The sequence below is a fragment of the Lampetra fluviatilis genome, chromosome 3, assembly GCF_964198595.1.
Source record: "Lampetra fluviatilis chromosome 3, kcLamFluv1.1, whole genome shotgun sequence".
Taxonomy (NCBI): Eukaryota; Metazoa; Chordata; class Hyperoartia; order Petromyzontiformes; family Petromyzontidae; genus Lampetra; species Lampetra fluviatilis.
This window is the reverse complement of record NC_136277.1, coordinates 11,591,273-11,607,457: the sequence shown is the minus strand read 5'-3', so window position 1 is coordinate 11,607,457 and position 16,185 is coordinate 11,591,273. Positions and strand designations below refer to the sequence as shown.

Here is a 16,185-nt window from a genome sequence, read left to right as displayed (position 1 = left end):
GTACAGGATTTTTACTGGGGTGGAAACAACTATGCGAGGCCCCTTTTGCCTGTCAAGGCCTCGCACTAGGCCACTAAGGCAATCTCCCACGCCACTGTTGGGTCCACACCTCTCTGCAACTTTGCTGCAGTACAGGGAGAGAGAGAGAGAAAAAGAAATCAGTTTCAAGCACATGTTCTGCCTCCCTGATGTTCCGAGGCCTTCATGAGAGATTCTAATAGTGCGCAAAAAAAAAACGTTATCTCATCACAAGTGGGCTTCCCCGAACCAATAAAGCAAGCCACGGAAGTTTCCCCGTCAACGGTCTTCCACATTTGCATTTTGTGTTAAACATGCATGCGCCGATTACACCACCACTAAATAATGTCAACCGTGGTTTTATTAGGGTCTTGTCTCGAGGCGAAGATGTCGATCAGGAACTCTTTCACTTTCGTCATGTTGTTTGTGCCCCTTGAGAAAGTGCCACCTTCTGAATTCAACGAGCCACTTAACTAGGCCACCTTCAACCGCCACAAGATGACACTATTCGATGCTCTGTAGACATCGGATTAACCTTGGGGCAACAAGGCAGAGGCATCAAATGTTCTACTCTTAAGACACGAATCTTGAGAAGTTGTGAATTTAAAATCGAGCGTGGCTAGGAGTCTTGTTTCATGCACAGTGCTCCCGCAATGCCCGTAGACACTGTTAGAAGTGGCACCCGTGAAAGAGATGGAGAGAGCCCCCAGCCACCCCCATCAGTCTCGACAATTTACGAAGCGCTACTTGCAAAAAAGTTGGCTTTGCCTGACTGGCTCGTGAAAGCCCACCTGTGCACCAGAGAATGCTTGCGCATGATTGGCCACACTGTCGCCGATTAACACACTTCACTCTTGCTAAGCAGTAAAAGGATTTGGGTGGGGGGGGGGTAGGAAGGCGCAACTACACCTGACCAATCAAAATGTACACCACGGACAACTATTGTTGATATCTCACAAGTATTAAACACGGAGCCTTCTACAAAGGCATTTAGAGTGTATTTAACTATATTACAAGTCAACGTGTACCATTTGCTCATCGATATTTTTTTCTTCCTGTCTTGCTCTGGGCTTGTGTCTTACGGAGCCTTTCATTGATTTTAAGAGTTCAGTGTTTTTTTTTTATCACTAAAATTATATTCAAGAGGTTACAAACACTTTTTTTTAAATATACTAAAATTGCACCATGAATTCCGAGAGCTTTCGCTCAGAAGCGTACGGTCGTAGTGGTTGCTGGCAAGGAAGATAGCAAATAGACACGCCCTGTACGATTTTTCTTACTGTGGTCATTTTCCTTCATCGTCACGAGAGTTATTTGGAATCGGATAAACATCCCAATGCGGAGAGAGTCTGCCTGAAAAGCCCCGAGACCGAATAAATCTATCCTGGGGGAAAAAAAAAGGATATCATAATGTGACCGTGACGAGAGAGTGGTTCCAGATAATTGACAAAACTTCTTCTGAAGTCTCTTTAAAATGGGCCCTCGATCCAGACTTAAAAACTGCGCTCCCGTTATTTCCCGCAAGCGGCGCTCGTCACGTAAGACGCGAAAGTGTTTCTCATGTTAGGAACACATTTAAAAATAGTTTAATGACATTAAATCTATATTTAATACGAACGGGGAGTTGTTTCTTTTTTAGCAGCCATCGGTCACCGGGCTAAGAGCCATCGACCCCCCGCTGGAATTCAGAACCTTGTGTAACCACGGGTGGCCGATATCCGAGGTTCAAACCCAGGATCTTTGTGGTGTCGGCTCAGTTTGCTCTGACGCAGCCATCGCAAGCTAAAAACACTGAACTCCGTGCAAAAAGCATAAGTCACACACACAAAAAAAAAACTCCCTAGTGTATGCCATCAGTGCCCCAAAGTCCTGAAGACTTTTGCGATGACATAAGCCCAATACAGGAAGAACCCACACACGCAGATAAATGTACATCATGTAGTGTTGGGGAGTAACATATTACAAAGCATCTTTACAATCAGATTAACTTAATCCTCTGCCAGGGTTTTGTACAGGATTGGTGCATCATTTTCTTGCAAAACACAAAAACAAAAAATGGAGGGTTACATTATTTAGTGGATTCGAATATTTTGAGTAATCGGCGACCGGACAGCAGATTTCGTCTTGACCAAAAATTCAACTTCCCCAACACTGCCAACGCAAGAATCACAACGCACAGCAAAAGATCACACGGCGGAGGAGCAGTCAAACGGCTCCTCCGTCAGCGAAAGGCGCCGCGCGCGCAAACCTCCCGGAGCCATATCGCCCCAGATAAAAATAAAAAGATACATTTTTTTGTTCTTCTGCGTTAATCGTTTCATCGTCGTCGTCGTCGTCGCGGTCCTTACGATTGTCCGCTTGAGAAGCTTTACACAGCAAAAAAAAAAACACCGCACCGCCCCCCCGCCACCGCCGTTCGAGAGGACGCGTGTGCGCCGTGCGTCGCGAGCGAAGGTTTAAGAAGAAAAAACAATCGTTGACAAAGATAAACTTAGATCGTACCCGCCAGTGTGTCCCACCCCCCCCACCCGCCACCCCACATTTGCTGGTTCAGTGACCGAGTCCACCGTTTGACGCACACGAGTACCGCCACGGTTTTTGTTTCAACGGCGAGAAGGTATCTCACCCACCCCTCCCCTCCTCCCGGCTTCTTTTTTTATTCCTGTGTGTGTGTGTTTAAGTATGTTGTCCATCCCCCTCCACCCGCCCGCCCGCACCTCCGATGAGCCGCGGTTCGGCTACGTGCGGTGCGAACGAAGTTCAACGCACCTATGCCGTCGCGACGCGGGGAATTTTTTCCGACACAAGACAAAATGGCGACCGGCCAAGTTCGCGCGCGCTCCCCAAATATTACACAGGGGTATTTATATAAATATATATATTTTTCCCACGGCTATCTGATTGAAGAGAAGTCTTTTGGCCTTGATAACAATTTGTATTTGTTTTGTTCTTTCCCTACCCATCCCCCCCCCACCCCCCCCCCCAACCCACCCCCGAATGTGGCGGACTGGATTTTTTGTTGCTGTAAATTTCCATTAAAACAGCGAAGCGCGCGTTGCTGACTTGGGACGTGGGTCGTGGGTCATGGGTCTCCCCTCCCTCGCCCCCCCCCTCGTGTTTGTTGTTGTGGCGGCCGCGAAATGACGACGGTGGGTTTTTGTCCTTGCTACGTCTACACGCCTCTCTTATTTTCAGCAAAACACCCACCTTGCTGCTGTAGCTTCTGCTAAATTCCTTCCGGCGCGAAAGCAACCACGACGCTTTGCTCCTGGCACAAAAATAGAACATCTCCGCACGTCCACCGCGGGGTTTTCCGAAAATTCTAAACGGCTGTGGGGGCCCCAGCGCGGGTTTTTGTTTGTTTGTTGTTCCTTCGAAGTTTGCTTTTTCGTTCTTACTTCACGGAACTTTTGTTCATTTGAAATGACTACCCTACGCAAGCGACCAGGCTGGCCAATTACAATCACAGGGTGTCCCCTGTGAAGGTATCGTCGGTTAAACGTCGTCAGTTTTAAGGCGGCAGCTCGAAATTGTTGACCGAGACGTTGGCGGCGTTGTATTCCTCCGATGCACGAGGTGCTTTTATGATGACTCAGGTGGTCAGAGGAGCATCTCTCCCAACAACAGGGCAACCCTCACACAAGAGAAAGCCGGGGCTAGCGTCGTTTTGCACGCAAAACGTCGTTGTCTGCGTGGAACGAGACCGCCAGAGGTCGCCCCGAAGATAACGCCGGCTGTGATTGCGGGGTCATTTGTGCCACGCTCGTAACTAACTAGCATCGATGCGGAATGTGCACGCTGGCAGCCCTTCCACATCGGGGGAAACCGCTGAAGGTGTCGGAGCATTCCGTGAAGCGTGCTCCTGACAAAACAGAAAAAGATTACCCGGGGGTCTTCGCACGGGAAGTTTCTCAAACCTCGATAGCGGCGTGCGGCGTCGACGTTCGGACGGGAAGCGCAAAACGGCAACGTTTTCATGCCCCTACCGGACGCGCGCGGAGTTTAATGAACCTGGCACTGTCCAAAGAATTGCAATCCTTTTAAACGACGGACGACACCTTCACGGGGGACACCACCGCGTATTATTTTCGTTCCGCTCCTCCTTCGAAGAGGTCGAAGTGACACCCGGGTCCCCCCCCCCCCCCCGCCGCCCGCCACCCCCCCCACTCTACAAGTTGGTGTTGACTCCCATGCCGAGGCCGCAGCCACCGCCGGCGCCCCCTCCTCCTTCCCTGGCGAGAGGTCGCACAAACGCCTCGCGCTTCACCGGCGGCGGGGGCTCGTCCGGCTCGTACGGCAGCATGTAGTCGTCCGCCCGACTGCCCGCCGCGCTCAGGGGCAGCAGGTAGTCGCCCCGCCCGACTCCGCCGAGCGGCCCCCCGGCCGCCGCGTCGTAGCGGCCGTCCCCTCCGCCCGCCGGGAGGAAGGAGTCGCCGCGGGCCCCGAGGGCGCCCTCGTCGCGGTCGAGCGGCAGCATGTAGTCGTCGCTGTCCGCCGCGCCCCTGCCGTTCTCCGCCGGGAAGTAGCCCGGCGGCTTCTGCGGCCCATTGGGCGGTACCGCCGCCCCGCCGCCGCCTCCGATGAGGACGATGCCGCCCGCGTCGTTCTTCTCCGCCGGCGGCCGGAGCCTGGGCCCTCGGGGGGCGACGGTCGGGCCCGAGGAGGAGGAGTCACCGCCGCGGCCGCCGCCGTTGCGCAGGTTGGGCAAGCTGGCGCAGAGCGACGCCTCGTGGCCAGGGGACTGCAGCTCGGCCACCTGGCGCGGCGTGAGCAGGGGGAAGTACGCGGCCGGAGGAGGAGGGTGGACGTCCTCCCTGGCGGTGATCGCCGCCGTCGGCGGCGGCGGCGGCGGAGGCGGCAGAGGGGACGCCCGCGCCAGCGAGTGCGTCCGCCGCGGTAGCAGCGGAGCGCCCGAGTCGGGGCACCGCGGGTGAGCCGCCTCGCACGGGACCCGGATCAGGCTGCCGCCGCCGCAACCGCCGCCGCCGCCGCAACCGCCAACGTCGACGTCGCCCTCATCGGCTCGCTTGTTTTTCCTCAACTTCAGCTTCCGTTCCTCCTCCAACGCCTCCACGTCATATTCCTCGTCCTCGGCCATGTCCTCTTCCTCGTCCTCCTCATCCTCCTCCTCCTCTTCCTCCTCGTCCTCTTCCTCCTCAACGTCGTCGTCGTCATCCTCCTCCTCCCCGTCGCCGTCCGCTATGATCACAATCCCGCTGCCCGCCCCCCGCGCCATCTGCTGCACGGCCGTCAGGTTGCGCAGCAGCTCGTCCTGCTTGCCCACGTACACCAGGTGGCGCTTGCTGGGGGTGAGGCTGCCGAACAGGCGGTCCACTTCGCCGCGGGGCAGCAGCAGGGGCGGCGCCGTCGCCTGCAGCTGCTGCTGCTGCTGGTGCAGCTGCTGCTGTTGAGGAGGCGACAGGGGCAACGTCGGCCCCAGGTAGGCGGGGGGTCCCGCCGCGTTGCCGCCGCCGCCGTCGTCGTCGTCGTAGCCGCTCAGGCCTAGGCCCAGGCCGAGGCCTTCCGAGTCGGCCAGGAAGACGAGGCCGTTGGCCCGAGGAGCCGAGGCGTCTGGCGCCCCCAGCTTGGCGTCGCTGTCGGGCGCCATGAAGTCGCGGCTGCTCAGGTGGAAGTGGCTGCCGCTGGAGGCGACGGCGCGCTGCTGGTGCTTGGCGCTGTTGCGTGGCGCCGTTGCCAGGGCGCCGGCGTCTCGCGGGCCGATCGCCAGATGCTCTGCGGGGAGGAATCAAATAAAAAAGGGTATTTGGCTGCTGCTATGAGTCAATTTAACACGTAGGCTTTCGCGACCAATATTATTCATGATCAAGGTTTTTGGGTGAGATCGCGTTAATTATAAACGTGTCGTAACCCTCCACCACCCGACATGGCCAAACAATGAGAAATGTGTCACGTTTTCAAAGGACAAAATTATGCACTTCTTTTTAGCCCACCGGTGTGCTGAAGAAGATCAACAGCATTATAAAAAAAATTTGTACAATCAGCAGATTGTAATTATCAGCAAAACGTCGTACTCAAATTTTTAAAATTCTGTTGATCCTCTAAAAAGAAGTGAATAATTTTGTCCTTTGAAAACGTGACACATTTTTTTAATCCTTTATATTAAGTTCACTTGCTTGCTTGCTTGCGCGCTTACGACCGTGCAAATCTTTTGGTCGTTTTTTAACCCACTTCCCGTGATCCAATCGAGCTGAGATTTTGCACACAGACTCGTTGTGCGTGACAATTTATTTTCGTTAAAATTTTTTCCAAAAATTTTCCAATTTTTAGGAATTTTTTTTTTCATATTTAATTTAAAATACCAATGTGATAAAAATTAAACTCTTACTCAAGAAAAACAGAAATGAATAATAAAATAAAACCGATGCCACGCATATAAAGGATTTATAGTGAAAAACTTTGTTTTTACGGGTTAATTTTTTACTGTTTGGCCGTGTCGGGTGGTGGAGGGTTACGACACATTTATAAATAACGCGATCTGACCCAAAAACCTATATTATGAATGCTGCTATAAGTGTCCAAGTGATAGACGATAAGCCACTTCGTTGAACTATCATTGGTGATAGCCAGGCCTTACCTGGTAAAATAAATCTAAATAATTTTATTGTATTTTCTACCTACGTGACTTTACCGAAAGAACCAAAGAGCATGGATTCCTGCAGTCACGAAAGCTTCAAATCAAGATATTCAGTTTAGTTTCTGACATTAACACTAAAGCTAACTCCGGTCGAATACTAACTCTAACCCCAACACTAACCGTTACTTTAACCATAACCATAACTCTTAATGCTAACTATAACTCGAACCCTAATCCTAAACGCCAACCATAACACCCTAACTCTAGCCCTGACTTGAACTTTGACCCTGCCTGACCCTTTTATAGTCTTAGCAATACACCCAAACCTCTGCAACAACCAACACAATCGCTGCCACGTCACTGTGTAAGACGCTCGCATATTCTGTTGGGAATGAAATCCACATTTATAACGTGTACCTCGCTCTCCGTTGCACACGCGTCATCCACAAATACGAAGTTATTATCAAAGTAAAGCTCTTGATCTCTCTCCGTCGCTCCCTTGACCACACGTGGAAATTCACGTTGCCAGGCCAGTGCGCTTAGTTTTATCGCAATTTTTTGGGAAATCCAGGTTTAAAAAAGAATAATAATTTCACGCAATATCAAAAACGGGGGGGGGGGGGGGGGGCGGAAGCGTGCGAGCGCCATCTTGAGAAGGCGTGCGGGATCGGTGTGGGATGCGTCAAGCACGAACCACTAATGACATGGGTATATCGTAATAATAGTCACAATAGTAACAATCCCACCTCCATTGATAATAAGTTTAGACAAAAAAACTACGTGGCTAAGTATCGTCACAAAGCCGCCGTAATTGATATTTCGGGGGGGTGTCCGATCGCCGCGCGTGTAACACGTCGTGCGTGCCGGGCACCGTCCCTTCACCCGGAACAACAAACCAGTTTAACGAAAGCTGTTTCGTGACGAACAAAACGCCGCCAATTTATCGCTGCCTCCGCAGCACCACCGGTGAGCGATCCACGCAAGACGCTGGATAAAAACGGGCAACGGACGTGTCGCCGGTAGTTGCGCGCAACCGGCGTCAGCAGTGAATCGGCTTCACAACAAGAACCGTATTATCAGAGTTGTGTTTTTTGTTTGCATTATGGCTGCAGGTATTGCGGTCTATGCAAACGTGACTCCTTGTAAAAAAAAAAGGTGTTAGTTTTGTTGCCAGATAGAAGGGTAAAAAAAACAATAATCATATTTTTTACTGGCAAATGAGGTTCCAATGGTGTAAATGCTTACCCCGAGAGCTCTCATACTCTGATGGTGCATTGTCTTTGAGTTGTGCGCCTTTTGGTGTCATCTGGTCCAACACCATCTGAGACTAGGCTCTAAGGAAAGCTGTCTCGGGTGTGGACCAATCAACTTCAAGGACAGTGCATATATTATCAGAGTTGTGTTTTTTGTTTGCATTATGGCTGCAGGTATTGTGGTCTATGCAAACGTGACTCCTTGTAAAAAAAAAAAGTGCCAGTTTTGTTGCCAGACACGAGGGTAAAAAACCAATTATCAACAAGAACCGTGGTTTGCCACGAGCTTTGAACTATTTTGCATTTTACCAGGTAAGGCCCACTGAGCTGTGTAGCTCTTTTTCAGAAGCGACCCCTGGCCATCACAAAACGATAGCTCAACGAAGTGGCTTATCACACGGAAAATATAGCAGCCAATTACTCTAAACAGCGTGCTGTTGTTTTCTAAATGTGGAGGGAAAAACCGGAGGACCCGGAGAAAAATCCACGTGACCAAGGGGAGGGAGAGACACGCAAACTGCCAAATATACAGCAGCAGCAGGCGTCAGGGTCGGTATCGAACCCACGACCTCCTGTAGGCCAGGGGAGCTAGTTAACATCTCCTAGCCACCGTGGTGATGATGGTGAGAGAGAGACACGCAAACTGCCAGCAGCAGCAGGCGTCAGGGTCGGTATCGAACCCACGACCTCCTGTAGGCCAGGGGAGCTAGTTAACATCTCCTAGCCACCGTGGTGATGATGGTGAGAGAGAGACACGCAAACTGCCAGCAGCAGCAGGCGTCAGGGTCGGGATCGAACCCACGACCTCCTGTAGACCAGGGGAGCTAGTTAACATCTCCTAGCCACCGTGGTAATGATGGTGAGAGAGAGACGCAAACTGCCAAATATAAAGCAGCATCAGGCGTCAGGGTCGGGATCGAACCCACGACCTCCTGTAGACCAGGCGAGGTAGTCAACATCTCCTAGCCACCGTTGCCTAAGCCACACGAGACTTTGCTGGTGGATTCATTGACTAAGCGCCGGAGGAGTACTCCGGTCGTACGGCACTCGCCACCGAGTAATCAAACTCGTTCTAGATTTGAAGCTTTCGTGACTGCAAGGATTCATACTCTTTGGTTTTTTCGGTAAAGTCACGTAGGTAAAAAAATGTAAATAAAAATTAATAAAAATTAATAAAATGTTTTATAATTATTTTATTTTTTATAAATTAATAAAAAGTTTCATTATTTTTTTAAATTTTAATTTCTTTTTTTACCTACATGACTTTACCGAAAAAACTAAGAGTACTCTATAATCAAACTCGGTTCGCTGGGGGGGGAAGGCGGTCGCATCGCGCGGTACAATAATCACCGCGTCGCCGCCGCTCTCAGTTGCATTGCAATTGCGCTGCTGCACAGTCGCAGTCTGCCCCCGGTTACCCCTGGTTACCCACCCCACGGTTACCCCCGGTTACCCCGGTGTGCGTTCCCACTGCGGTAGAGGGTAGCCGATGGGGGCAGCGCCGCCCCCCTCACGACGCTGTCGGCGAGCAGCGTGCTGTACAGGTGACCCGCGCTGTGCGGACGCAGCAGCGAGCTCGTCAGCAGCTGATTGGCCACCAGGCCTGCACGGGTGGAGCGGGATGTGACCAAGGAGTGGGATGGAGTGTGGGTTTTAAACCGGACCGGAGTTGTTGAGTCGTTTCGTCCGGGCCGGAGTTGAGCGGAGTGCAGCGGAGTGGAGTGTAATGATGTTAGAGTGGAATGACGTGGGAGCAGAGGTGGTTTTTGGCCGGACCGGACGTCGAAAGGAGTAGAACACAGGGTGCGGTCGATTGGACCGGAATGGGGGCAGAGTTGACCAGAGTGGAGTAGAGCGGAATGGAATGGAGTTTGTTTTTTTGGGTCAAACCGTATTAGAGCAGAGTCAAGTGCAGTGCAACAGGATGCTGGACCGGAGTGGGATTCAATGGACCGGAGTGTGTTCCGTTGAGTGGAGTGGTATGGAACGGACCGCCGTGCGTTGGGAGTGGAGTTTAAAGGACCAGAGCGGAGTAGGTCAGAGTGGAATGGAGTCGTTTGGGGTGACGGAGAAAGAAAGGAGTGGACCGGATCAGACCAGGCCGCAGCGGAGTGTAGCAGAGCGGGTGGCGGTTGGAGAAGACCGGAGCGGATTGGAGCGGAGCGGAGCGGAGCAGTGTGATCCGGAGTAGATCAGACCGGACCAGAGCAGAAAGGAAAGAGGATAACAAAAAAAATGAACAAAAGACGGACGAGCAGCCGCGGGTACAACAACGGTCACGTGGACACAAACGTACACACGCATATGCAAAGAGGCCCTGGGAAACCATCACAGACTGTTGGGGCAAGTGCCAAGGGGCTGTTATAGCGAGCACCTATCAATGGCGGCACAGCGTCACAATTATCATCACCGCCTCGTACGCCAAAGACTAAGATTCCCCTTATATCCTTAAGAAACTGTCGGGGCAAGTGCTGTTAGCGAGCACCTATGAAGGCCAGCAGTTTCTTCCCTGGATTTTTCTGTTTGCGCATAGTCACTTTAAGATGTTTTCCTGTTCATGTTTTATTTTTTTTGTTTGTTGCGGTTGCACCCGATTCAAGAGCCGAATGGCTCACAGGGCTATACCAAATCAATGAAACTGAAACTTGATGCATCACTGCCCAATGTTTAGACACCGCAACAAACGCTCGTCTAAGGCCGAGCGGAGCTTAAGGAGGCCCAGGACCCGTCCAAATGTCACTCGCTACTGACGTTGGCCGAGAGACCGGGAATCAAACTTAGGTCACCGGGTTCGTCGGCCGGTGTGCATAGAGGAATCGAGGGTTAGAGGGACCGACACACGAGCCGACACACAAACTGACACATTGTGTTAGTTCGTTGGCCTTCCCCCGCACCTCCGATTAGCACGGTTGGTGACGTACGGTGCGAATGAAGTTCAACGTACTGTACATACAACACACGAACCAAAACACGCGAACAAACCGAGCCCAAACAACAACAACAACAACCGCCATTCGCCACCAGGTGGCGGTGACGTCACCACGGCGCTTGTGCCAGGCCAGGTGCACTTTAAGGCCACGTGAATTGTCGAACGCCCGCCGACAGGAGGTCACGGGACAGACCCAGTTGGTGCCACGGGTCGACCGACTGAGATGACCGGCCGGTGCACCGCACGCGCACACGTGGGACGTGTGACCGCACACATCGACACAGAAAGGGCATACGAAGAGGCCTACGGACACAGGCCGACAGACAGACACGGCCACGTACGGTCAGACGGACAACAAAGACCGTTCGTCTTAAGGGTCTTTTCGGCTGCCGGTTGACCCCGAGGGATCGGGCGATGAAAACGATCAAGCGAGGACGGATTCACGGGATCCAGTAAGAATATGGGACAGGGTGACGATGAAGCGATCGAGGAATTGAGTGATCCTCGCACCGAAGGATCACTGGATCGCGTGATCCAAGGATCGAGGGATGAAAATGCACAAATGATGAAGGGAGCAATGGATCGAGGGGTCAAGAGAAGGATGGATCTTGGTAACAAGGGATCGATGCGCTCGAGGAAAAGAAAGAGGGGTCGAGGGTTACAGGGATGGAGGGATACAGGGATGGAGGGATGGAGGGATGGAGGGATGGAGGGATGGAGGGATTGGAGCGGGACCCTCACCGCGGTTGAGGGTGCAGCTGCTGTTGGCGTCGGCGGAGATGAAGGACGACTCCGTCTGCTTGCGCACGGTGTCGTTCCACATGCGGCGGATTCGACTCTGCAGCGCGACACGACGACACAGAGCATGTGGTCGTGTGTGTGTGGACGCGGCGTGCGTGTGTACCTGCGCGTTGGGAGAATCGCGTGCGCGTGTGTGTGTGTGCAGTGTGTGTAGTGTGTGCAGTGTGTGTAGTGTGTGTACGGTGTGTAGCGTGTGTAGCGTGCGTGCGTACTTGTGCGTTGGGAGAGTAGCACGTGCGTGTGTGTGTAGGGTGTGTGTGTGTGTGCAGTGTACGTAGTGTGCGTATGTGTGCAGTGTATGTAGCGTGTGTATGTGTGTAGGGTGTGTAGCGTGTGTGTGCAGTGTATGTAGCGTGTGTATGTGTGCAGTGCATGTAGCGTGCGTATGTGTGCAGTGTATGTAGCGTGCGTATGTGTGCAGTGCATGTAGCGTGTGTATGTAGTATATGTGGTGTGTAGTGTATGTCGCGTGAGTCCGTATCTGCGTGTTGGGAGAGTAGCACGCGTGTGGGTATGTAGGGTGCGTATGTGTGTAGTGTACGTAGCGTGCGTGTGTAGCTTGTGTAACGTGTGTGCGTGTGTGCGTACCGGCGTGTTGGGAGAGTAGCATTGCATGTGTGTGTAGTGTATGTAGCGTGCGTGTATAACGTGTGTAGCATGTGTGTGTGCGTACCTGCGCGTTGGGGGAGTAGCGTTGCATGTGTGTGTAGTGTATGTAGCGTGCGTGTATAACGTGTGTAGCATGTGTGTGTGCGTACCAGCGTGTTGGGAGAGTAGCGTTGCATGTGTGTGTAGTGTATGTAGCGTGCGTGTATAACGTGTGTAGCATGTGTGTGTGCGTACCTGCGCGTTGGGGGAGTAGCGTTGCATGTGTGTGTAGTGTATGTAGCGTGCGTGTATAACGTGTGTAGCATGTGTGTGTGCGTACCAGCGTGTTGGGAGAGTAGCGTTGCATGTGTGTGTAGTGTATGTAGCGTGCGTGTATAACGTGTGTAGCATGTGTGTGTGCGTACCTGCGCGTTGGGAGAGTAGCGTTGCATGTGTGTGTAGTGTACGTAGCGTGCGTGTATAACGTGTGTAGCATGTGTGTGTGCGTACCGGCGCGTTGGGAGAGTAGCGTTGCATGTGTGTGTAGTGTATGTAGCGTGCGTGTATAACGTGTGTAGCATGTGTGTGTGCGTACCTGCGCGTTGGGGGAGTAGCGTTGCATGTGTGTGTAGTGTATGTAGCGTGCGTGTATAACGTGTGTAGCATGTGTGTGTGCGTACCGGCGTGTTGGGAGAGTAGCGTTGCATGTGTGTGTAGTGTATGTAGCGTGCATGTATAACGTGTGTAGCATGTGTGTGTGCGTACCTGCGCGTTGGGAGAGTAGCGTTGCATGTGTGTGTAGTGTACGTAGCGTGCGTGTATAACGTGTGTAGCATGTGTGTGTGCGTACCTGCGCGTTGGGGGAGTAGCGCGTGCTGTTGGAGTGTCGCGAGTTGGAGTTTTTGGCCGAGTTGTAGGAGGAGTCGTTGCCCCAGGATCCGCAGCACTCGGCGTGCCTCAAGCACTTGCTGTACTCCTTACGCACCTGCACGGGTAAGAGGCGAGGGGTCGGGGGTCAGAGTTCAAGTCAGGCCTAGAGTTAGGGTTATACGGCGTTAGCGTTTTAGAGTCGGGGCTACGGTCAGGGTTCGATCTGGAACCCGAAGTCGCCTGCTGTATATTTGGAGTTTTCGGTGTCTCTCTCTCGCCGCGGTCGCGTGGATTTTTTTCCCCGGGTGCTCCCGTGTTTCCCTCCACATTTAGAATCGACGTGGTGCGTTCATAGAGTGTTTTCCTGCTCTTTGGTTTTTTCGGTAAAGTCACGTAGGTAAAAAGTAAAATAGAATAAATGAAAACAACTACATTTATTTTATTTTATTTTTCACCTACGTGACTTTACCGAAAAAACCAAAAAGTATGAATCCTTGCAGTCACGAAAGCTTCAAATCTAGAATTATTTGCCTGCTGCTAGAAACGTCCACGTGACAAGCCACTTCGTTGGGCTATCATTTGCGATAGTCATGTCGATTCTTCAAAAGAGCCATAAAGGCTCAGTGGGCCTTACCTGGTGAAATTAAAAATGAAATAATTAGTGCGATTGGTTTCCCTTTACAATACTTTGCACTACGATTGCGTTGCCGTACTGTTTGCTGTTGTGACGCTGTGACCCCATGCCCATGGAAATCTGTGGGAAAGAGCTTCATAGCTCATCGGATTCCTCCTCCAGTTTTAAACAAATGTCCCGATTCTGTTTTCGATTCTGAAATAGAGCCATATCGCTCAGCAAGCCTTACCTGTGGCAAAATATAGCAGTAGGTTTTCACCCTTTCAACTGGTACAAAACTAACACCTTTATACAAGGCATCAATGTTTGCAATAACCCACAATACAAGCAATCAAAATGCATTTTGATGCCTTGTATAAAGGTGTCAGTTTTGTACCAGTTGAAAGGGTAAAAACCTATTACTATATTTTGCCACTGGTAAATGAGGTCTCATAGTGTAAATGCTTAACCCGAGCTCTCAATACTCTGATAGTGCGCTGTCTTTGAGTTGTACGCCTTTTGGTGTCATCTGGTCCAACACCAATGGAGACTAGGCTCTAAGAAAAGCTGTCTCGGGTGTGGACCAATCAACTTCAAGGACAGTGCATAGCATTATCATCATCAGAGTTGTTTCTTATTGTTTGCATTTTGACTGCTTGTGTTGTGGTTATTGCAAACATGATGCCTTGTATAAAGGTGTCAGTTTTTGTTCCAGTTGAAAGGGTAAAAACCAATTACTATATTTTGCCACTGGTAAAGGAGATGTCTCAGTGTAAATGCTTACCCCGAGCTCTCATACTCTGATGGGGAATTTTCTTTGAGTTGTGCGCCTTTTGGCGTTATCTGGTCCAACCCATGTGAGACTAGGCTCTAAGAAAAGCTGTCTCGGGTGTGGATCAATCAACTTCAAGGACAGTGCTTATCATTATCAGAGATTCATCTACTTGGTTCTTTCGGTAAAGTCACGTAGAATGGAAATAATAAAATAATACAAATAAAACATAATAAAATAATTCTCGACAGACCTGTTCTCCATCTGAGGACGGCTGCTTGCGTTGTGGCTGAAACGTCGTGAGAATTATTTTATTATCTTTTATTTTTATTATTTTATTATTTCCATTCTACGTGACATTACCGAAAGAACCAAGAAGATGAATCCCTGCAGTCACGAAAGCTTTAAATCGAAGTTTTGTACCAGTTGAAAGGGTAAAAACCTATTACTAAGCCTTACCTGGTTTCATTTTTTTTTTATTCATTACGAGCCGTTAAGATTTTCGGGCACACTTCTTCGATGTCGAAACAACAAAAAACGTCGCGACGGGAAAAGGGGGGCTCCGGCACCTTTTTCTGCAGAGCACAGTGGAAGATGAAGATGAACATGCCCTGGAAGGAGTTGAAGATGGTGAAGAGGTAGGCCATGACCAGAGTGGCCTTGTCGATGAAGAGGAACCCGAACACCCAGGTGAGGCCGAGTAGGCAGAGCAGCGCCACGCCCCCCAGTGCCCAGGACCTGCGGGGGAAGGAAGGAGAGGAAAAAAAAAGAACCAACGACAACAACAACGACGACGATTTAAAGCGTTCGGCCACAACGGCTGCTTGCGTTGTGACCGAAACGTCGTGAGAATTATATTATTTTATTATATTTCGATTTAAACTTTCGTGACTGCAGGGATTCATCTTCTTGGTTCTTTCGGTAAAGTCACGTAGAAGGGAAGTAATAAAATAATAAAAATAAAACATAATAAAATAATCTGTAAAGTCACGTGACTTTACCGAAAGAACCAAGAAGATGAATATCCTGCAGTCACGAAAGCTTTAAATCACCAAGTACTTTTCGATTTAAAGCTCTCGTGACTGCAGGGATTCATCTTCTTGGTTCTTTCGGTAAAGTCACGTAGAAGGGAGATAATAAAATAATAAAAATAAAACATCATAAAATAATCTTCTTGGTTCTTTCGGTGAAGTCACGTGACTTTAACGAAAGAACCAAGAAGATGAATCCCTGCAGTCACGAAAGCTTTAAATCGAAATATAATAAAATAATACAATTCTCACGACGTTTCGGCCACAACGCAAGCAGCCGTCCTCAGGTGAAGAACAGGTCTGTCGGAAAGACATTCAGTTCATTCGGACGCTGTCTTTCCAACAGACCTGTTCTTCACCTGAGGACGGCTGCTCGCGTTGTGGCCGAAACGTCGTGAGAATTGTATTATTTTATTATGTTTTATTTTTATTACTTTATTATCTCCCTTCTACGTGACTTTACCAAAAGAACCAAGAAGATTATTTTATTTTAGTTTTTCAACAACAACGACGGCAAAAAGTCAGCGCTGTGATCAATATTGGCATCGTCATCATCGTTATTGTGGTCGTCGTCGTCGTCAACTTACCACCACCCGACACGTATGTACGTAGCTACGTAAGTTGAGCTACTTCTCGCGCGTCGCACGTAGCCCACCGCGCTAATCGGAGGCGCGGGGGAAGGACAACAGACTGAAAGCACAAAAAGGCAGTTCTG

General features: G+C 50.5%; 1 protein-coding gene across 1 annotated transcript in view; it reads right to left on the bottom strand.

Moving 5' to 3' along the window:
- Positions 1-354: 354 nt before the first annotated feature.
- The window catches only part of LOC144952362 (adhesion G protein-coupled receptor L2-like), a 220,879-nt gene continuing 205,048 nt past the window's right edge, over positions 355-16,185 (bottom strand). Inside the window, 5 exon segments of the mRNA XM_078882747.1 lie at positions 355-5,751; positions 9,320-9,469; positions 11,537-11,633; positions 13,035-13,169; positions 15,009-15,177. Coding sequence (XP_078738873.1) covers positions 4,187-5,751; positions 9,320-9,469; positions 11,537-11,633; positions 13,035-13,169; positions 15,009-15,177 — 2,116 coding nt within the window. The 3' untranslated portion in view covers positions 355-4,186.